Source organism: Saimiri boliviensis, chromosome 20 (assembly GCF_048565385.1).
Source record: "Saimiri boliviensis isolate mSaiBol1 chromosome 20, mSaiBol1.pri, whole genome shotgun sequence".
Lineage (NCBI taxonomy): Eukaryota > Metazoa > Chordata > Mammalia > Primates > Cebidae > Saimiri > Saimiri boliviensis.
In genome coordinates this window covers 32,871,061-32,894,901 of record NC_133468.1, presented here as the reverse complement: position 1 = coordinate 32,894,901, position 23,841 = coordinate 32,871,061, and the positions used below count along the sequence as shown (strand labels likewise).

Sequence of the window (23,841 nt, the reverse complement as noted above, 5' to 3'; positions counted from 1 at the left end):
TCCTGTAAGCCTCAGCCACAGAATGACTGCCTCTGAGCAACAATCAGACTTCAAAACACAGGGAGAGTGCTCCAATCTCCATTCCTGCTTTGCAACTAGCTTACATCTGGCAGATCACAGCGTTTGTAAGAAATACCTGGGAGGCGGTAGGTGAAAGTTATCTACGTGGAATGTAGATGTATTTTGACTGACTTTTAGTATTATAGTAAATATCAAACATTCTTTACTCCCACCATTCATCAATTTAAACTGCACACTTCAATTCCCTGGCCAGAAATAAAAACTGTGAAGAATACCACCAATATAGGAAAATTGTTAGGGTAATAAGAATCATAATATTAAGCAAGAAAGGCAGAATATGAATATATACACATGCTATGATCAAAATTCTATAAAATCTGTACATGTGCATGGACAAGGTCTACTCAGATAAAGAAGAATGCTGACGAGAATGGTCTCTTCTTTTTCTCTGGGAAATTAACACAGAACATAACTGCAGAGAAAGAAACCTAAGCAACATTTTAAAGTGGCTGCCCAGTTGAAAAATTTCACTAGGGAAAAACCGACGTGCAAATTCCACTTTCTGAAAAGAGATTACAGGTTATTTAGAAAACAGCAGTGAGGCCAGGCAAGGTGGCTCATGCCTGTAATCCCAGCACTTTGGAGTGCCAAGGCAGGTGGATCATTTGAGGTCAGGAGTTTGAGACCAATCTGGCCAACATGGTGAAATCCCATTTCTCTAAAATACAAAAATTAGCTGGGTGTGGTGGCAGGCACCTGTAATCCCTGCTATGTGGGAGGCTGAGGCAGGAGAATCTCCTGAACTTGGGAGGTGGATGCTGTAGTGAGGAGAGATTGTGCCACTACACTCCAGCCTGTGTGACAGCAAGAAAAAAAAAAAAAGAAAAAGATTACAGATTATTTTGAAAACAGCTGCTAAAGAGTCTTTGGGTCTCTGGCAAAAATGAAGTGGGTCAGTCTTCTATTGACTAAGTCACCAACTGGACAAAATTCTCAGCTGGAAAACGCTCACTTTTGGGACCCTGCTCCCAGAAGTGGTAGCAAGAACTTCTGGAAATAGGCTGGAGCAGAACCTTCCTGAGCCCGAGGAAGCAACGAAAAGTCAAAGAATGAACTCTTTCGCAACACAAAATAAGACTTCTTAAAGCCCAGGTCACGCCTTTTCTGTAAATTCTTTATGCCTGCGTCAGCATGGACATGACATAGTCCAGAGTGAAAATTCTCAGCCACTACCTTACGCACAAGAAAATGCCAGTGATACCCGCCAGGCTGCTGATGCCTGAGGGTCAGTGTGCTCTTGAGGCAGGAGAACAGGGTGTGCAGGCAGAAAACCGAAGGCCAATTCACCCTGACTTCCTTGAAATAAATCGAAAGAAAAGCCCCACTTTCCACGCCTAAGTAACAAAACGACCAGAGGCTACTTCCTTTGCAAACCCCCACCCTTTTCTGCCCTGCAGATGGGAAATCGAAAGTACCTCTGATTGGTTGCTTTCTACAACCAATCAGATGTTTGCATAGGAGGGTAACTTTGTAACTTCAGTCTCTGATTGGCTACAACCAATCAGACTGACTGCAGAGCCAAGCTTCATTTGCACAGAAGTACAACTTTGCAACTTAACTTTAGCCTCTGATTGGTTACTTTCCACAACCAATCAAGATGTTTGCTAGGAGTGTGACCTTTGTAACTTCCCTTCAGCCTCTGATTGGTTGCTTTCTACAACCAATCGGCCTGATTGGAGGCCATCACTTCATTTACATGGGGTAAACACCAATTGGCCAACGGGAAACCTCTAGGGGGTGACAAGATTCTGCATCTGTGCCCCTGAGCAGGTGCTCAGCCCACTCCCAACCTGTGGAGTTTTCAGTAATCTCAGCCTTGGTTGCTTCATTCTTTCCTTGCTTTGTGCGTTTTGTCCAATTCATTGTTCAAAACACCAAGAACCTGGACACCCTCCAGCGGTAACTCTCTGATCCGTTCATTTTACTGTGAAGGAGTTTCCTCATGAGGCTCGGTCAGATTCTTCAGAGAACTCCTAGTCGGATACAAACTCCCACAGAAAACCAAAGGCTAGAATTTGGAACTAATAATTAGATAAGCTCCCAAGAGAGTAAAAGTTGAGAACAAAGCAAACCATTCTCTACGGTTATGCTGTTCCCCAACCCTGTTCCATCGGTTCCATTTTACAGATGACAGCGCTGAAGTCCAGAGAGGAAAAGGAATGTCATCAAGAACTCTTAACAAGTCCAGGGAAGGAGAATCTGGATCTCCCTACTCCCTGTCCCAGCTGCTTTCTGTCGTCCTGGTGCGACTGCTTTTAATCCCAGTTCCAAGAGGGGACAGCAAAGCCCATGGTGGACCTGAATCAGAACCCAAGTACAGGTACAAAGGAGACCTGTGTCTGCCTCGCTCTGTTAACGTAGCTCTGATGACGTCAATGATATTCAGAGAACTGCTAACGAGGGCAAGTGCACAACTGTAATTGGCGGGGAGGGGCGGGTGGTGGTAATTCGAATTCTTTGCTTGGTGGAGAAACACATCAAATGACTTTCCTAATTTTCTGATCAGCATCTCCCTAGGGCTGAGCTGGGCACCACATGGTTATATCCGTCACTTTACTCGAGATTCTAAGGCAATTGAGGACCCACAGACAGGACCAGAGAGCTCAAGGCACTTGAAACATGCATTTTCACTTTTCCAGAATAGAGAATCAGAAGCCATCACCTCTCAGAACGCGTCACAAACATTATTTAAATTTTAATTCTTCTATCCCTTTAAATGATTAAAGGTGGTGCAGTGGCTCCTACCTATAATCCCACAGCACTTTAGGAGGCTGAAGAGGGAGGACTGCTTGAGCCCAGGAGTTGGAGACCAGCCTGGGCAACACAGTGAAACCTCATCTGTACAAAAAATACAAAAATTAGCTGAGTGTGGTGGCATGCGCCTCCCAGCTACCTGGAAGGTTGATGTGGGAGGATCGCTTGAGCCTGGGAGGTGCACGTTGCCATGAGCGGAGATTGCACCACTGCACTCCAGCCTGGGCGACGGAGTGAGACCCTGTCTCAAAAATGAATAAATAAGTAAACTTAGGGAAAAAAAAACACAAAAGAAACAACTGAAATACTTGGTTGTAGCTGCAGGGATTATAAGTTACCCTCTGCCCATAACCCTTAAGTGAAGGACTTGCCTGGGGCCACTAATCTTGGATGACCTGGCAGGGGGAGCGGGACACTCCAGGTGTCTTGGTAGGGCCATTCCTAAAGTCCTGAAGGTGGCAATGGACAGTGAAAGGGACTTCTGCACAGCACACACGTGTTGGATCTGTATTTCCTCTGTGGTATGTGCAGTGTTTTATGCTGTAGCCCCAGAGATTTGGGTCCCTGCTTTTATGAAATCATTCCCTAGAGATTACATGAGTCCTTCAACAAGTGCATCAAATTCCATATCCAAAGACTGGGTCTTGGAGGATTCAAGTGTGAGGCACTCCCTGGTTTCCTGGGGGAAGTTGTGACTAATGGTATTATTTATTTTCCTCAGGAAAGGCAATAAAAATGAGCCCCAAACCCACCAATTCACCAGACACAAAGTTCCCCACTGGTGGGCCATCAGTGCCAGGGCTTACCTGGGACGTCAATCAATCTTTTGTAGACATTCAAGAAAGCTGCTTCAGCTTCCTTGCTTCTTTTACTCAGTGCATCAATCTGAATGAGAAGGAAAGAAAGAAAAGAAAAACAAAGAGCTCAACATCTGTCAAGAGGTAATTTACAAAGCATTACACATCTAGTGAATTCCCGTATCAAGGAGAAGTCTGATTCGTCCAGGCACATGTTTGACAACTGGGCTTCAACCTCTTAGAGGAAATCCTTGCAAACACAAAAGGGCCCAGTTCGTGAAGGTAAACGAGGGAGAAGCAGAGATCTGGGAGTATAGAGCCATTCACTATACAGCAGGGAACACTGGGTGGGTCTTTCACAGAGAAGAATGGTCTGGCACGCCCTTCCTGGTCTGTTTTCTTCCGCAAGCACTGACTAGGGGCTAGCCATGTGCTAGACACTGCTGAGGGCCAGGGGTGGACAGGAAGAGACAGCTCCTACTCCCAGGAGCTCAGGGTCTAGGAGGGAAACAGGTATGTAATTAACAAGTAATTAAATCCTTGATGACAGGGGGAAGGGAACCTCAGGAAAGAAAGTTGTGACCTTGGAGCAGTCTTACAAAGCATTTCACTCAGGTGGACGGGTAAGACATTGCATATAAAGGGAAAAACACATTCAAATGCCCGGAGGAAAGAATTTCATAAAATTCTTTTTTTATTTTTTGGAGACGGGGTCTCCCTCTGTCGCCCAGGCTAGAGTGCACTAGCGTGATGTCGGCTCACTGCAACCTCTGCCTCCCAGGTTCAAGAGATAGCTGGAATGTCTGCCTCCTGAGTATATCTGGGATTGCAGGTGCCCACCACCTGTAATCACGCATGGCTAATTTTTGTATTTTTAGTAGAGATGAGGTTTCACCATGTTGGCCAGGCTGGTCTTGAACTCCTGACCTCAGGTAATCCACCCGCCTCAGCCTCCTAAAGTGCTGGGATTACCGGCGTGAGCCACTGTGCCCGGCCTACATGTTCTCCGTTTTAAGACACTTATTCACATGTCAGCGTGTGCTCCATTCCCGAAGTCCAGATTAAGAGCCCACCAACGGGAGGCTACAACACACCATGGGGCATGGGGACCCGTGAGAGTCTGCCGGGTGGGAATGCAGATACATATGCGGGAGCTGTGGGTGACACAGCTGGACAAGCAAGTGGGGTTAGATCATGAGGGGCACAAGGGCATGTGGTACTGGGTGACCCTTACCACCTGGACAGCAGTCAGGGTGGAAGGAACACAGGAGCGGGCAGGGAGGAAGCGATCACTCAGACCTCACTGCTCTCATCCAAGTGAGATGCGCTGGGCAGTGGCTGCGGGTGTTGAGGAGGAGATGGAGGTGCTGGAGAGATCGGCAGCACACACAGTTGACGTGAGGCTCAGAACAAGGCGAACCGAGCACGGTGTCCGGGATCCCAGATCAGGCAACTGGTAAGGTTTTGCGACAGTGGCCAGGGTTGGTTTGTTTTGTGAACTGACTAGCTGAGCCAGTTTCTTCCACGTGGACGTCTATTCATCGACTATGCCGGACGCACATGCAAAGAGCCTGACATGGTTGGACCGACCTCTTAGAATATTTAGCTTACCTACACATTTGCTGAGACAACAGATCACGCTTCACAGCTGAAGCACGCAAGACTGCACGCGCACCGATTTCATACTGGCTCAGGCAAAGGACGCGAAATTATATATTCCTTCTGTCCCCTCCTTGAACTATGCTGTCTCCAATGTTATTTTTCTTTTTTTTTTTTTTTTTTTGAGACGGAGTTTCGCTCTTTTCACCCAGGCTGGAGTGCAATGGCGCGATCTCGGCTCACTGCAACCTCCGCCTCCCGGGTTAAGGCAATTCTCCTGCCTCAGCCTCCTGAGTAGCTGGGATTACAGGCACGCGCCACCACGCCCAGTTAATTTTTTGTATTTTTAGTAGAGACGGGGTTTCACCATGTTGACCAGGATGGTCTCGATCTCTTGACCTCGTGATCCACCCGCCTCAGCCTCCCAAAGTGCTGGGATTACAGGCTTGAGCCACCGCGCCCGGCCCTCCAATGTTATTTTTAAGAAGCAAAGGATGTGGTTTAATTACAGGGCCTCTCACCTGAGCCACCTGGCAGTTTAAGGGCTGAGAGAGGTCCCCTGACTAAGGATGTGGGACGCTCAGGACTGCGGGATGAGGCCTAGTGGGAGCTGGGTCTAGAAAATCAAACGCATAGCAGACTAGGGCAGTGCAAGCATTTCCAACTTCTAACAAGTTGTGCACCAGGATTCCAATTTGAGGTTAGTTGTTTGGAACTCAGACACATTCCACCACCACCCCCTCTGCTGCCCCCACCTCCACCACAACCCAATAAGATGAAGTTGTGATTACTGGCCAGGTGTGGTGGTTCACGCATGTAATCCCGGCACTTTGGTAGGCCGAGGTGGATAGATCACGAGGTCAGGAGTTCGAGACCAGCCTGGCCAACATGGTGAAACTCCATGTCTACTAAAAATGCAAAAATTAGCTGGGTGTGTGGTGGCGTACGCCTGTGATCCCTGCTACTCAGGAGGCTGAGACAGGAGAACTGCTTGAACCCAGGAGGCGGAGGTTGCAGCGAGCCAACATCACGCCACTGCATTCCAGCCTGGGCAACAGAGTGAAACTCTGTCTCAAAAAAAAAAAAAAAAAAAAAAAAAGTTGCATGAAATGCTGATGTACCAGCAAACAAGAGAGAGAGATGCATCATACATTAGAGTGATCTCGGACTGGGGGTGGGCGGGGAGGAGGGGCTGGTGGATGCCAACTGAAGAGTGTGGGATTTCCTTTGGGGGTGATGAAAATGTTTTATAGCCAGGCACGGTGGCTCACGCCTGTTATCCCAGCATGTTGGGAGATGAGGTGGGTGGATCACCCGAGGTCGAGAATTCAAGACCAGCCTGACCAACATGGAGAAACCCTGTTTGTACTAAAAATACAAAATTATCCGGGCAATGGTGGCACATGCCTGTAATCCCAGCTACTGGGGAGGCTGAGGCAGGAGAATCGCTTGAACTTGGGAGGTGGAGGCTGCAGTAAGTGGAGATTGTGCCACTGCACTCCAGCCTGGGGCAACAAGAGCGAAACTCCATCTCAAAAAATAAAAACAAAAAACAAAAAAACAAAAAAAAAACGGTCTGGTGCGGTGGCACATGCCTGTAATCCTAGCACTTTGGGAGGCTGAGGCAGGTGGATCATGAGGTCAGGAGTTCAGGACTCGCCTGGCCAACATGGTGAAAGCCTATCTCTATTAAAAAATAATAATAATAAATTTTAAAAAATGTTTTACAAGGGTCTGTGGTGACAGCTGTACAACTTTGTGAATATCCTAAAAGTCAATGGACTGCAGACCTTAAACGGGTGAATTATATGGTATGTGAATTATGTATCTCAATCAAGTTGTTTAAAACACGTGTATGTACGTCTTCGAAATCAACCTGTATGTAAGATTGCGCGTTGTGATTTCTTTCACTGTCGTATCATGTACCTTTCTCAATTATCTATTACAAATTTTGGGAACTGTCGAAATGGCATTGTTTCAATTGTACCTAAGCCCACATATTGTATGTCTCTGGAGTAAGAAACGGATTTGGAGTTACTTCTCTAGATGAATTGGAACACTTCCTGGGGGCTCTTCTAAGAGAGGCAGGTGGGTAGCAGGGTCTGTCCAGAAAGCTGGGCAGACGCCCTGGCTGCTGTCCATACCACTTGATGGCCATACAGAGGTTTTTCTTCCTGGCTTAGGATCTGCTTACGGAGGGCCCCTCATTTCCCAGGGATTCCGATGGTGGGTGACGGTTGGCTGTGTCTCCCACAGGCAAGGGCTGGGATCTGGAAGGATCCTGATCTCTGTCCTCCTGCCTCGGTTATTCCCAGGGACGTGGAATTTGGTAATTCACATGGCACACTTTGGGGCTGTAATGGGTTGAACTGTGTCTCCCAAGAGATGATGAAGTCCTGACCCCCAATACCGGTGAAGGTGACCTTATTTGGAAGTAGGGTCTTTGCAAGGTGATCAAGATAAGGAAAGGTCATTAGCGTGGGCCCGCATCCAATAGGTTCTGATATGGAGAAGCCTGGACACAGAGACAGACACGAAGACAGGCGGGATGTCACAGGGAGATGAAGGAGAGACTGGGCTGACGATCTATAAGATGGAGATGATCAGGAAACCACCAGAATCTGGGACAGGGACACAGCAGATTCTCCCCTCCATCCCTCAGAAGGAACTAGCCCCGTGGACACCAGGATCTTGGACTTCTGCCCTCCCGAAACTCAGAGAGAATAAACTTCTGATGTTTAAGCCACTTGGTGAGTGGCCCTTGGCTCCAGCAGCGCTGGGAAAGTGATACAGGTGTGGCATGAGTTACTAAGAAATTCTTTTAGGCAGATAAGGAGGAAAAGTTTTTGTTTCCTTTAAAGCTGATCTGAAAGCCTTTCTTGTAAAGCCTGGCTCTTAAAGCCCAGTCAGCAACCTTAATATGCAAATACCAGCCATTAAAAACTGGGTCCACCCCACATGGCAATTCCCACCACTGTCCTCTTGCTGTTGTCCCTGCATGGCCCTGGCAACATGGCTGCCCCCACATAAATCAACATGTGTAGAACATTAGGCCGTGCTGCATTTGCATATTAAAAGGCGAGGGTGGGAGGCCCAGTTTTTTTGTGGGCTACGTAAATAACATACCTAGTCAAACCAATTCCCTAAGCCCTGTGCAATGTAGACGCCGCCTCCTCCAGCGTCTGTATATACCTGGCTGCCTTCCACTCCACTTGGGGACCTTCGCTTTCAGATTTGGAGCCCCCCTCCCTCTGTCTCTGTACGGGGGAGCCTCTTCCTTCTACCTTCTCTTTCCTTTCTTGCCAATTAAACTCTCAGCTCCTTATAAACCACTCCATCGAGCCAGGCACAGTGGCTCACAAGGTCAGAAGCTCAAGACCAGCCTGGCCAACACGGTGAAACCCCATTTCTAGAAAAATAGAAACATTAGCTGGGTTCGTGCCTGTAATCCCAGCTACTCGGGAGGCTGAGGCAGGGGAATCGCTTCAACCCAGGAGGCGAAGGTTGCAGTGAGCCGAGATCATGCCACCGCCCTCCAGCCTGGCAACAGAGAGAGACCCTGTCTCAAAAAGACAAAAAAACAAACAATAATAATAATAATAAAAAAACCACTCCACGTGTGTCCATGTCGTTTTATGTAAACTGGCATAAAAACCAAACCCTAGTGTTCCTCCACTCATAGGAGCTGCATCACAGGGACCACAGTTCCCAGCCCTCTCCCCATGCCCTCTTCCACTAACACAGGGAAGCTCCAGCCCAGTCCTGAGGAACACGGTCAGGCCAGTGAGTTTAATTAGTCACCATGCAAATGGACCATGAGGTTTCTGAAAAGAGACGATTTAAAAGATTGTCTTCTGGGCCGGGCGCGGTGGCTCAAGCCTGTAATCCCAGCACTTTGGGAGGCCGAGGCGGGTGGATCACGGGGTCGAGAGATCGAGACCATCCTGGTCAACAAGGTGAAACCCCGTCTCTACTAAAAATACAAAAAAAAGTTAGCTGGGCATGGTGGTGCGTGCCTGTAATCCCAGCTACTTAGGAGGCTGAGGCAGGAGAATTGCCTGAGCCCAGGAGGCGGAGGTTGCGGTGAGCCGAGATCGTGCCATTGCACTCCAGCCTGGGTAACAAGAGCGAAACTCCGTCTCAAAAAAAAAAAAAAAAAAAAAGTAAAAGATTGTCTTCTAAATGATTAAGTCCCCTCAGCCCCGTGTAAGATTTCCAAACCTGTCTGGAAGAATTTATAGATTCTGGGAATTCGGATACTTTGTATGCTCCTTCCCTGTTCTGACTTCTGCAGCCATTGGGCGAGACAAGAATGGGCCTCAAGGCTGAGTGAGGTGGCTCATGCCTGTAATCCCAACACGTCAGGAAACGCAGGCAGGAGTTAAAGGCCAGCCTGGGCAGCACAGCGAGACCCTATCCCTACAAACAAATCAATTAGCCAGGCATAGTGGTGCCTGCCTGTAGTCCCAGCTACTCAGAAGGTGACGTGGGAGGATTGCTTGAGCCCAGGGGTTCAAGGCTGGAGTGAGCTATCATTGAGCCACTGCACTCCAGCCTGGATGACAGAGCGAGACCCTGTCTTGACAAAAAATAATAAAAATTCGGCCAGGTGTGGTGGCTCATGCCTGTAATCCCAGCACTTTGGCGGGGGCCGAGGTGGATGGACCACGAGGTTAGGAGTTTGAGACCAGCCTGACCAACATGGTAAAACCTTGTCTCTACTAACTACAGAAAAATTAGCTGGTGGCTCAAGAATTCTGATTAAAAAAATAGAAAGAAAGAAAAAGGAAAATTAGCTGGGCATGGTAGTGCAGCCTGTAATCCCAGCTACTCCAGAAGCTGAGGCAGAGAATCACTTGGACCAGGAGGTGGAGGTTGCAGTGAGCTGAGATTGCACCACTGCTTCCAGCCTGCGCCACAGAGCGAGGTTCCATCTCAAAACAAAGCAAAACAGAAAAAAGCCCAACCACTCAAAAGTCACCTATGCTGAGCCCCAGTACACACGCCACTTCCTCCAGACCTCAAGTTGGGCCTGTCATCCTGGGGCTGGCCGTGTTCTAAGTCTGGAGGGAGGGACGGAGGGAACCAGGCCTTTGAATGTCAGCCTTACCTCATAGGCATGAGGAGACAGCAGCCACCTCCTGGGGCTGGGCGAGTCACTGACCTACCCCGGGGAGGGCCGCTGTACTGGACACATCAAAGCTATTCTGGCTCTGACACACAGAATAGCTTCCCCCAAGTGTCCACACGGCTACTGGCCAGGAGGAGCACCTGTGCCAGGGAGGCAGGAAGGGACAGTGTCCTGATCATGTTCATGCCCCAGATCCACCCACCTGCTTGCAGGGAGCCCAGCCCGCCCATGGCATGCCTTGGTGGTGCCACACCAGGCTTGGAAACACAGCTCCGTCTAAGAGGGGTGGGATCTGGGAATGAGCAAATGTCTATGGCGAGGTCTTAAGGCAAGGACTGCTGAAGAGAGGATCCTAGGCTAGGGTTCCAGCTCCCTAAGGCATACCTCCCTTAGCTTGAGGTAGGTGCCACGCCCTTAAAACCATTTAGGGCTGGGCACAGTGGCTCCTGCCTGTAATCCCAGCACTTTGGGAGGCCAAGGTGGGAGGATCGCTTGAGCCCAGGAGTTCAAGACCAACCTGGGCAACGTAGCAAAGCCCCATCTCACACACACTCTCACACAAACACAAAACCATTGAGAAGAAGCTAAATTGGGGCGGATCTAAAGAAGGTCAGACAATGGCCTGTGGACTTGGGTAAAACCTGTCCTGCTCTGAGGGACCAGCCTCTTTTTCAGGCTCACCTCTTGCCACACCCAGTCACTCCCTGTTCCCTGAACACATGAGCAATTTCCCCTCCGCCTGGAAGGCGCCTCCCAGGAATGCTACCCTGATCCCCGGGCTCAGGGTAGATCCATCTCCCAGCCACGGCCCCTCCCACACCACCTGAGGCTGTCCTGGAGTTCTAGGATGGCAGATAAGGCTGCATGACTCAGGAATCCTGAATTCCTGGAAAACTAAGCTGTAGTATCACCTGCCTTTCCACCTGACCATGGGTACACAGTGGGTCCTTAACATGCTTTTAATATCTTCCTCAATGGCCAACCACACGGGCTACAGATCTGACCCAAGGGTTCAAGAATCCAGGTTAAAATCTTTATGAAAATCCTTAATATGTAAAGAGTTCTTGACCAGGCACAGTGGCTCACACCTATAACCCCAGCACTTTGGGAGGCCAAGGTGGGTGGATCACCTGAGGTCAGGAATACACGACCAGCCTAGCCAACATCGTAAAACCTTGTCTCTCTAAAAATGCAAAAATTAGTCAGGTGTGGTGGTAGATGCCTGTAATCCCAGCTTCCTGGAAGGCTGAGGCATGAGAATCCTGAGCCCGGGAGGCGGAGGTTGCAGTGAGCCGAGATCACGCCACTGCACTCCAGCCTGGGCGACAGAGTGAGACTGTCTCCACAAAAAGGAAAATGCTTAATATGTAAAGAGTTCTCTGTGTAGTAAGCATTTGTTTTGTGTGCTGTGAGATGATGACAGCCACCTAGCTGGCAGCAGCTCCTGGGAGGTGCCTTTCTCCACTGTACACACCCCACAGCGCTCTCCAGCTGTCTGCCTGCAGTGACCTGCACACGTACCTGTGAATGGCTTCCACTGGATTCCATGGTTATCTTTTCAACACCACTTTCATAAGGTTGAGGTGTTTTTTATTTTCTCTCTCTCTTTTTTTTTTTTTTAGTATTTTTTTTCTAAAAATAGAGACAGGGTCTCGCTATGTTGCCCAGGCTGGAGTGCAGTGGCTATTCACAGGCATGATCCCACTACTGATCAGCAGGGGAGTTTTGACCTGCTCTGGTTCACCCCTCCTTAGGCAACCTGGTGGTCCCCTGCTCCCGGGAGGTCACCACATTGATGCTGAACTTAGTGCGGACACCCAATCGGTATAGCGCACAACAGCCCAGAACTCCTGGGCTCAAGCAATCCTCTAGCCTCAGCCTCCCAAGTAGCTGAGATTACAGGCACGTGCCACCATGCCCGGCAAGGCTGAGGTTTTTTTTAACGTAATGTGTTACATTTAAAGACAAATGTGTAGGTGCAGTGGCTCATGCCTATAATCCCAGCACTTTGGGAGGCCGAGGTGGGAGGATCGCTTGAGTGTAGGAATTTGAGATCAGCCTGGGCAACATAGCAAGACCCTGTTGCTACAAAAAACAAAAAGATTAGCTGGGTGGGTGTGCTGGTGCATGCCTGTGGTCTCAGCTCTTGCGAGGATGGCTTGAGCCCAGGAGGTCAAGGCTGCAACGAACGAGGATTGCACCACTGCACTCCTGCCTGGGTGACAGTGAGACCCTGTCTCAGAAAAAAAAAAAAAAAAAAAAAAAAAAAAAATTAAAGATAAATGTCTATAGGAAGGTATTTTAATCTAACTCTTCATCAGTATTTGCTTATGACAGCATAAAAACTCAGTCTAGTTTGGAAAACAAGTTCAGTGACATCCACCAGATCTCTGAGATATGGAAGGGGTGAGAAAGTGCCAGTCACGTGAGTTCCAGCAGCGCTGTGCTGTGGGTTCCTGGAGTCACACGGACTACGGTGTTGCTGCTCCGAGCCACCATCCGTGCTCCCTGGGAGGAGGCATCACACACTCCGTGTGTGTCTTTGCCAAGACTGGAGTGCAGTGGTCTTCACTGCCACGTGATGTGTGGCATAACAGCAACTTCCCTGTGGCTGCTTTCTCGGCCCAGTGAGGTCAGGCGTGGCCACATGAAATGCTTTGGCCAATGGCATCTAAGTAATGGTGTCTTATCTGAGTGTAAGATATAAGAGCCACTGTACTCGCTCCCTCTGCTTTGAGGACCTTATAGAACATGCTTCCTCCACTGAGCTTCCCAAATGAGGACCACCCACGGGGCTGGGGCACAGCCGTGGCCAACCCCCAGACAACACGACATCTGAACAAGAAATGATTTTTGGTTGCCACAGGCCACTGACATTTGGAGCAGTCTGCTGTTACTGTGGCATAATCTAGTGAAAGCTGATGGTTACAGATCTCAACAGTTGGTCATATCTCTAAGAGAGTAACATACAATGCCAGGCGTGGTGGCTCTCACCTGTAATCACAACACTTTGGGAGGCCGAGGCGGGCAGATGGCTTGAGGCCAGGAGTTCAAGCCCAGCCTCGCCAACATGGTGAAACCCCGTCTCTACTAAAAATACAACAATTAGCCAGGCAAAGTAGCACATGCCTGTAATCCCAGCTACTTGGGAGGCTGAGGCAGGAGAATCACTTGAACCCAGGAGGCAAAGGTTGCAGTGAGCTAAGATCATGCTACTGCACCCCAGCCCTAGAGAGAGTAAAATACAGTAAAAATAAAGTCTAAACAACCAATATCTTGAGAACTGAAGGATTTTTGTGTGTTTGCTTTGAAGCTTGACTGTTTATTTTTGACAGGAGTTGGAAGAGGGGAAGACTGTATGATAAAGTCGAAAGGGCACTAAGTTTGAGATCGGAAGACTGGATTAAGGCATGGCTCTAACACACCTGTAATCCCAGCGCTCTGGGAAACTGAGGCAGGAGGATTGCTTGAGGCCAGCAATTTGAGATCAGCCCGGGCAACATAGCGACAATGCTTCATTTTTTTGTGCATTAATATCTTTTTTTTTTTTTTTTTGAGACAGAGTCTACCTTTTTTGCCAAGACTGGAGCGCAGTGGTCTCGAACACCTGACCTCAAGTGATCTGCCCGCCTCGGCCTTCCAAAGTCCTGGGATTACAGGCATGAGCTACTGCACCCAGCCAAGAAGTGCTATGTATTTTGAAATAAAAAAGGCTCATCTTTCCAGGGTAACGTGGGGGGCCCGGCCATGCCCGTGAGGTAAGCAAGTCGATACCACACACAGCCAAGAGCCTGGGTATGTTGCTGGCACACTAGGGTTTGATTTCCAGCTCTAATACAAAACAGGTGCACTGCCTGAAGCATTGCATTAACCTCTCTGGGCCTCAGTTGCTTCATCTGCAAAGTGGGACGATACATCTTGGTTGCTGTCAAGATCAAAGCCACAGCGGCCCTTGGAAAACAGCAAAGGAACTGCCATCTCACCAGCTCCACTTCTCAGATGCAGAAACTCAGCAAGCCACTTAGAACCTGGCCCCTGGCCCCTCCTAGGGATATAATAACATCCAGCATTGCGCACTGGGCCTGGGGGCCACATGGCCGACAGAAAGAGTGTGTGCTTTGATGGAAAGACAGACATGGGTTTGAGCCCCAGTTCCAGCAGACACTGGCTGAGTGACGGGGAGGCAAGTTATTTACATACTGAAGCCTCTGGCTGGACACAATGGCTCACGCCTGTAAATCCCAGCACTTTGGGAGGCCAAGGCAGCTGGATCACCTGAGGTCAGGAGTTCGATACCAGCTTGGCCAGCACGGTGAAACCCTGTGTCTACAGAAAATACAAAAGTTAGCCAGGTGTGGTGCTGCGTGCCTGTAATCCTGGCTACTTTGGGGGCTGGGGCAGGAGACTTGCTTGAACCCTAGAGGCGGAGTGGCAGCAAGCCAAGATCACACCACTGCACTCCAGCCTTGGTGACAGAGTGAGACTCCGTCTCAAAACAACAACAATAACAACAACAACAACAAAAACAACGGAAGCCTTGGTCTCTTTGTCTGCTAAGTGAGGGTAGTAACTCCCTCCTTGAGCTGCTGTGAGTATAAATGTGAGAACCTCCTACATCAAGTAACCACCACTATCTGAATAGCAACCGAGTCAACACCACCAACCTTCGCTAATAAATTCAGTCGGCTCTTTATTTCCACCACACCATAGGTCACTCCCCGTTGTGATCAGACCGAGCAGAAAGCCAGCATGTAGAAAGGGCTGGAGGACCAGGACGCTGAAGTAACGTTTAAGACCACAGTGATGACAGCATATTCAAGAACAGTCCGGTAGCCTGTATACCCTGGGAATTTACAAGCTCATGATTTAGAAATAAACACAGGCCATTAAAAGAATTTTCAAATCGATACGCTCTGTCGGACTACAGGCCAATAGAAATCAACCAAAGCTGCAGGGATGTGGTAGGGCAGTTTTGTCTCACTTGAAGTCTGGCTCCAAAATGTTTTCAAGAGCAAAGCATGGTTTGGAGGGCCACATGAAACCATGGTTTCAGAAGTCAACTAAGACTGAGCTGGGTCCTGTCCAAAACAGACATGTACGCAGGCCGAAGCTGGAGGTTTATATATATATATATATATATATATATATATATATATATTTTTTTTTTTTTTTTTTTTAAGATGAAGTCTTGCTCTGTCACCAGGCTGGAGTGCAGTGGCGTGATCTTGGCTCACTGCAACCTCCGCCTCCCAGGTTCAAGCGATTCTCCTGCCTCAGCCTCCCCAGTAGCTGGGACTACAGGCATGTACCACCACGCCCAGTTTCTTCTTTTTTTTTTTTTTTAAGTAGGGATGGGGTTTCAACACGTTGGCCAGGATGGTCTTGATCTCTTGACCTTGTGATCCACCTGCCTTGGCCTCCCAAAGTGCTGGGATTACAGGCATAAGCCACTGTGCCCAGCCAATATTTTTTTTGTGTGTGAGATGACATCTTACTCTGTTGCCCAGGCTGGAGTGCAGGGGCATGATCTTGGCTCACTGCAAACTCCGCCTTCCCGGTTCAAGTGATTCTCCTGCCTTAGCCTTCTGAGTAGCTGGGATTACAGGCGTCTGCCACCACACCTGGCTGATTTTTCTATTTGTAGTAGAGACGGGCTTTCACCATGTTGGTCAAGCTGGTCTCGAACTCCTGACCAGCTTGTGGTCTGGAGTTAAGTGATCTGCCTGCCTCGGCCTCCCAAAGTGCTGGGATCAGAGGCGTGAACCACCATGCCCGGCCCCATTTAGCAAAGTTTCTAAGAGAGGAAAACTAGAGAAGCCGGGAAGAAGCTGCCGCCTTGGAGGAAGAGTGTGGGATCCAAAGAAGAGATCTGTGGCAGGGGATAGTGTGAGATTAAAAGCCAAGATGATAAAAACAGCAACCAGCATTTCTAGTCTTCTTAAGTTTATAAAGCCCCTGCAAGCACATCTGCCATTCTGGCTGTCAACATCTATCTGAAAGGCTGTCTTGGCAAAGAAAGATTAGCTGTCTTCTCTCTTCCCACAGTGCAAAACCAGAATGAACAGGTCAATACTCCAGGATGACAGATCATGGCTTAAACAGCAGCAGGAGGGTTCTTCAGGGGAAGAAGGCGCCAGTAGCCTTGCTCACCCCCTGCTTCACTTGTTCCTTCACTCTGTCAATCAAGTTGTTTAAGGGGGCTAATATGTGCTAGGCGGAGCTCTATCCTGTCCTATGGGAGACCAAGATCCCTACTGCTGCTCCCAAAAAGCTTAAGATGGGGCAATGCTGCCCTCCCCAACTTCCCTTGGGTAAATCCCAGCGGGGGTGTGGGGCAGGCTTCCTGGGGGTAAATGCCTACCTGAGATTATTATATCACCATTGTTGAGAGTAAATAACATATGTGTATACTTTAAAAAATTGTAAGTGTATAAAAGTTACATATTCAGCAAGATTGCACAATGCGAGATTGATATATAGGGGTACCTCTTTCTTTCTTTCTTTTTTTTTTACCCCAATACTACATAGGAATGGGCGTACCTTGAAGAGAATGCAGGTTTGGTTCCAGACCACTGTAAGAAAGTAAAAATGAACCAGGTGTGGCGGCTCACGCTTGCAATCCCACCACTTTAGGAGGCTGAGGAAGGCGGATCACCTGAGGTCAGGAGTTTGAGACCAGCCTGGCCACATCGTGAAACCCTGCCTCTACAAAAAATACAACAACAACAAAAAAAAGCCAGGTGTGGTGGCACATGCCTGTAACCTCAGCCACTGGGACGCTGAAGCATGAGGACTGCTTGAACCTGGGAGGTGGAGGTTGTAGTGAGCCGAGATGGCACCACTGTACTCCAGCCTGAGTGATGGAGTGAGACTGTCTCAAAAAAAAAAAAAGGAGGGCAAATACGACCAAAAAAGCAAAAGTTGCGATGAAGAAAGTCACAGATATTTTTTTTTATTTTTGGTTTTCCAGTGAATATAAAAGTTATGTTTGTTTATTTATTTATTTATTTTTTGAGACAGAGTCTCACTCCGTCGCCAGGCGCCAGGCTGGAGTGCAGTGGCGCGATCTCGGCTCACTGCAGCCTCCGCCTCCCAGGTTCAAGCAATTCTCCTGCCTCAGCCTCCTGAGTAGCTGGGACTACAGGCACGTACCACCACCCCCAGCTAATTTTTATATTTTTAGTAGAGATGGGGTTTCACCATGTTGGCCAGGATGGTCTCGATCTCTTGACCTCGTGATCCACCCACCTCGACCTCCCAAAGTGCTGGGATTACAGGCTTGAGCCACCACGTGGGGCCAAAAGTTATGTTTATACTGTAGTCCATTAAGTATGCAACAGCTCTATGTGTCAAAAAAATGTACATACCTTAATTAAAAAATTCTTTATTGCCAAAACATGCTAAAGATTATCTGAGCCTTCAGGGAGTTGTAATCTTTTTGCTGGTGGAGAGTCTGTCCTTGATGTCGATGGCTACTAGACTGATTAGGGTTGTGGTTACCAAAGGCTGGCGTGACAACAATGAAATCGGCTACATTGATTGACTCTTCCTTTAACAAGAGAGTTCTCTCTATTATACACTGCTATGTGATGGCTTTTTCTCCACAGTAGAACTTTTTAAAAAATGGGAGTCAATCCTCTCAAACCCTGCCACTGCTTTATCGACTCAGTTTATGGGATATTCTAAATCCTTTGTTGTCATTTCAACAATATACGCAGCATGTTCACCAAGAATAGTTTTCATCTTAAGAAACCACTTTCGCACTTTGGGAGGCTGAGGCGGGTGGATCGCAAGGTCAAGAGATCGAGACCATCCTGGTCAACATGGTGAAACCCCGTCTCTACTAAAAATACAAAAAATTAGCTGGGCATGGTGGTGCGTGCCTGTAATCCCAGCTACTCAGGAGGCTGAGGCAGGAGAACTGCCTGAACCCAGGAGGCGGAGGTTGCGGTGAGCTGAGATCGTGCCATTGCACTCCAGCCTGGGTAACAAGAGCGAAACTCTGTCTCAAAAAAAAAAAAAAAAAGAAACCACTTTCTTTGCTCATCACAAGAAGCAGTTCCTCAGGCTCCACTTCTAATTCTAGTTTTCTTGCTATTTCTACCACATCTGCCATTCCTTCTTCCACTTAAGTCTTGAACCCGTCAAATGCATCCATGAGGGTTGGAATCCATTTCTTCCAAACTCCTGTTCACGTTGCTACTTCAGCCTCCTCTGATGAATCACAAATGCTCTTCATGGAATCTAAAATGGTTAATCCTTTCCAGAAGGAAAGGATTTCTATTTACTTTGCCTAGATCTATCAGAGGAATCATCATCTATGCCAGCTATAGCCTTACAAAATGTATGTCTTTTCTTTTCTTTCTTTCTTTCTTTCTTTTTTTTTTTTACTGTTCTATGATCATTATACAAAGCAAACAAAATGTATTTCTTAAATAATAAGACTTGAATGTCAAAATTACTCCTTGATCCATGGGCTGTAGAATGCATGTTGTGTTAGCAGGCATGAAAACAACATTCATCTCCTTGTACATCTCCATCAGAGTTCTTATTGACCAGGTGCACTGTCAATGAGCAGCCATATTTTGAAAAGAACCTTTTTTCTTCTGGGCAGTAGGTCTCAACAATGGGCTTAAAATATTCAGTAAACTATGCTGTAAACAGATACTGTGATCCAGGATTTACTACTTCATTTCTAGACCACAGGCAGAGTAGGTGTAGCTTAATTCTGAAGGGCCCTAGGATTTTTCAGAATGGTAAATGAGCAATGGTTTCAACTTCATGTCACCAGCTGCATTATCCACTAACCAGGGTCGGCCTGCATTTGGAAGCTTTGAAGACAGACACTGACTTCTTTTTAGCTATGCAAGTCCTAGATTATATCTTCTTCCAAGAGACGTTTGTTTCACCTACATTGACAATCTACTGTGTAGCGCCATCAACTTCACTGATTATCTTACTTAGCTAGATCTTCTGGATAACTTGCTGTGGCTTCCACCAAAGCATTTCCTGCTTTATCTTGCACTTTTGTGTTATGGAGATGAATTCTTTCCTTAAACATCATGAACCAATCACCTCTAGCTTCCAACTTTTTTTCTGTAGCTTCCTCACACCTCTTTCAGCCTTCACAGAACTGAAGAGAGTCAGGGTCTTGGCTTAAGAGAATGTTGTGGCTGGTTTGATCATCCAGACTACCAAAACGTTCTCCCTATCAGAAATAAGGCTTTCTTATCATTCATGTGTTCACTGGAGCAGCACTTTTCATTTCCTTCATGAACTCCTTTCCATTCACAACTGAGCTAACTGATGCAAGAAGTCTAGCTTTTAACTCATCTCAGCTTTCAACATGCCTTCCTCACTGTGCTTAATCATTTCTAGCTTTTGACTTTGTGAAAAAGCACACTATCTGCAAAGCGTAATAAAGTGAAGCTCAATGCAACAAAGTCTGCCTGTATAAAAATCAATTGTCTTTCTCTATGTTTGCAATAAATAATCTGAAAGTGAAAGTTTAAAAATCCACTTATAATAGCTCAAAAAATAAAATACTTAGGAATAAATCTGGTAAAAGAAACACAAAATGAGCTGGGCACCATGGCTCATGCCTATAATCCCAGCACTTTGGAAGGTCGAGGCAGGCGGATCACAAGGTCAGGAGTGTGTAGACCAGCCTAGCTAGGATGGTGAAACCCCATCTCTAATACAAATACAAAAATTAGCTGGGCATGGTGGCAGGAACCTGTAGTCCCAGCTACTCAGGAGGTGGAGGCAGGAGAATTGCCTGAACCCAGGAGGAGGAGGGTGTGGTGAGCCGAAATCATGTCACTGCACTCCAGCTTGGGTGACAGAGCAAGACTCTATCTCAAAAAAAAAAAAAAAAAAAGAAGAAGAAGAAAAAGAAATACGAAACTTGTTATAAAAACCAGAAATCACTGTTGAAAGACACTAAAGTAAATGGAAAGATGGCCAATGTCCATGGGCTGGAAGACTTCGTATTTTAAAGATGGCAAGTCACAAAGTTGACTTACAGATACAAGGTAATGCCTATCAAAATTCTAGCTGGCTTTTTTCTTTTTTGAGACAGAGTCTCACTTTGTCACCCAGGCTATAGTGCAGTGTCACAACCTCAGCTCACTGCAACCTCCAACTTCCAGAATCAAGTGATCTTCCTGCCACGGCCTCCTGAGTAACAGACTATAGGAATGTTGCCACCATGCTTGGCTAACCTTTTCATTTTTTCTTGTAGAGATGAGGTCTCATTATATTGCCTAGGCTGGTCTTGAATTACCAGGCTTAAGTGATCTTCCTGCCTTGGCCTCCCAAAATGTTAAAATTACAAGCAAGAGCCACTGTGCCTAGTCCCAGCTGGCTTCTTAGCAGAAACTGACAAGTTGATTCTAAGATTCATATGAAAATGCAAGTGACCGCAAATAACCAAAATAATTTTGAAAAAGAGAAACAAGGTTGTAGGAGTCACACTTCCCAATTTCAATACTAAATACAAGCTACATTGACCAGTACTGGTGAAGGCATAAGGATAAACATGCAGATCAATACAACCCAGAAAGGAACCCTCATATCATGATCAACTGATTTTTGGCAAGAGTGACAAGACAATTCAATGGCAAAAGAACAGTGTTTCAACAAATGGTGCTGGGACAACCGGACATCCACATGCAAAAGAACAAAGTCTGATCCCTACCTCACACCATATGCAAAAATTAACTCAAAATAAATCAAAGACCAAAACGTAAGAGCTAAAACTATAAAACCTCTTAAAAGAAAACACAGATGTAAACCTTTATGACTTTGGATTAGGCAATGGTTTCTTAGGTATGATGGCAAAAGCACAAATAACAAAAGAAAAATTGATAAACTGGATTTCATTAAATTTAAAACTTCTGTGCTGCTTAAGATGCTACCAAGAAAGTGAAAAGACAGGCTGGGTGCGGTGGCTCATGCTTGTAATCCCAGCACTTTGGGAGGCCAAGGTGGGTGGATCACTTGAGGTCAAGAGTTTGAGACCAGCCTGGCCAACATGGTGAAACCCCAGCTCCACTAAAAGTACAAAAAATTTGCCAGGCATGGAGGCACATGCCTGTAGTCCCACCTACTCAGGAGGCTGAGGCAGGAGAACTGCTTGAATCTGGGAGGTGGAAGTTGCAGTGAGCTGAGATCACGCTACTGCACTCCAGCCTGTACAACAGAGCAAGACTCTGTCTCCAAAAAAGAAAAAAGAAAAAAAGACAGATAATACTAATGCTAAGTGCTAGAAAGAATGCTGAGCAACTGGGAACCTCCCACATTGCTGACAGGAATGTAAAACGCCACTTTGGAAAGCAGTTTGGCCGTTCCTCAAAATGTTAAAAATAGAGTTATCCTATTGCCCAGCAATTCTACTCCTAGGTGCACAGGCAGGAAAGATACAAATGTTTACCTGCATAAAGACTTGTATATGAATGTTCATAGAAGGATTATTCGTAATAGCCAAGAAGTGGGGGGAAAAATTCCAAATGGCCATCGGCTGATAAATGGCTAAGTAAAACATGGGGCATCCGTACAATGGAAGATGATTCGGCCATAAAAAGACTGGAATTAAGTACTGCTTTACGCTAGAGCACAGATGAGTATCAACACCATGGTTAAAAAAGCCAGAACAAAAACTAATATATGACTTGATTTCATTGATATCTATAGCAACAGAAAGGACATTCATGGTAGCCAAGGGTTAGGGTTGGGATAAATGAGGAGTGACTGCTAACCGGGTATGATGTTTCTTTCTTTCTTTTTTTTAAGTCGGAGTCTCACTCTGTCACCCAGGCTGGAGTGTGGTGGTATAATCTCAGCTCCCTGCAAACTCTTGCCTCCTGGGTTCAAGTGATTCTCCTGCCTCAGCAGCCGGAGTAGCTGGGATTACAGGCGCCCGCCACTACACCCAGCTATTTTTTTTGTATTTCTTTTTTATTAGAGACAGGGTTTTGCCATGTTGGTCAGGCTGTTCTTGAACTCCTGACTGCAAGTGATCTGCCCACTTTAGCCTCCCAAAGCGTTGAGATTACAGGCAGAAGCCACTGTTAGGTTGATGGCTGCACAGCTTGGTGAATACACCGAAAGTCATTTAATTGTAAAAAGAAAAGAAAAGTGAAAAGAGTCGATAGTGAAAAGGAGGTCTTCCTCCGTCCACATCGAGCTGCCTGGCCTGGAGGTATAGATGGTCCTGGTCATCCTCCCAGAGATAGTTACACGTTTACAAGCGTCTATAGACATGCACTGTCTTCCTTTTCTGAGATGGGGTCTCGCTCTGTTGCCCAAGCTGGAGTGCGGTGGCGCCACCTTGGCTCACTGCAACCTCTGCCTCTCAGGTTCAAATAATTCTCCTGCCCTGAATAGCTGAAACTAGAGGAGCCCGACACCATGCCCAGCTAATTTTCTGTATTTTAGTAAAGACAGGTTTTCACCATGTTGGGGCTGGTCTCAAACTTCTGAGCTCAGGTGATACGCTCATCTCAGCCCCTCAAAGTGCTGGGATTACAGGTGTGAGCAAGTGTGCCCGGCCCTTTTCCTTTTTTTCAAACACAAATGATAGGCTATTAGAGGCGATGCCCTGCATCCTGTGTCTTGCCAACTTCAGGCAAGTTTCAAAGAAGACAAAGATCATCTTTATTCATGGCGGGAGGAACAGGGCTCCAGCGGGGAGAAGAGGGCTGTTCAGACACCGAGACGTGTTCAAACAGAGTGGCCTGTTCAGAGAAGGGCAGGGACCTTCCGTGCCTTGAAGCAGAGGAGGTGACTGGCGAGACGTGAGGTGAGGAGGCAGGCAGGGGCCAGCCTGTGGAGGGAAGTGCAGGGAGCCACGCCCAGGGGGCGGTAGCTTTATGCTCAAGGGGAGTCCCTGAGGGTGTCAACTGAGGACGGACATGGAGTGATCACTCAGGACAATGTGGCAACTGATGTTAAACAGAGCAGTCCAGGAAAGAGAGGGAGGAAGCTAGGTGCTGGGGAGGGAGCCGATTCCAGTGAGGTTAGGGAAACAGAATTCACAGGGTCTTAGCAGGGTGTGGTGGCATGCGCCTGCTGTTGAGGTTGGTTGAGGATCACTTGAACCCAGGAGTTTGAGGCTGCAGTGAGCTCTGATTGCACCAATGCACTCCAGCCTGGGCAGCTGAACGAGAGCCCAACACAATAATAACAGCGAAGGATGATAATAATAAAAAGGATTCACAGGCTCTAATACTGAATGCGGCTTCTCCCGGAGCTCTGGTCAGGGTGACTAGGGGCTGGGTACCTCTCCTGAATGGGCATACGGAGGTGCCCATGTTTACATAGAAAGTGAAGATTATTCGTTAGTGAGGTGCCCAAAGGGGGAGCCCCAAGGAGGCCTGACACTGGATGACGGGCCCAGGCCAGAGGCAAAAATCTGGAACTGCCAGCCCCAAATGGTCCAGATGAGGTTACTCTGGAGTATGAATGGGACAGGGATAT

General features: G+C 47.4%; 1 protein-coding gene across 9 annotated transcripts in view; it reads right to left on the bottom strand.

Moving 5' to 3' along the window:
• The window catches only part of CUX1 (cut like homeobox 1), a 471,463-nt gene that overhangs the window by 213,326 nt on the left and 234,296 nt on the right, over positions 1 to 23,841 (bottom strand). For all 9 annotated transcript variants that reach the window (XM_039460712.2, XM_039460705.2, XM_074390309.1 and 6 more), the window contains one exon: positions 3,642 to 3,720. In XM_039460712.2, the coding sequence (XP_039316646.1) occupies positions 3,642 to 3,720 (79 nt within the window). The remainder of the gene's footprint in view (positions 1 to 3,641; positions 3,721 to 23,841) is intronic.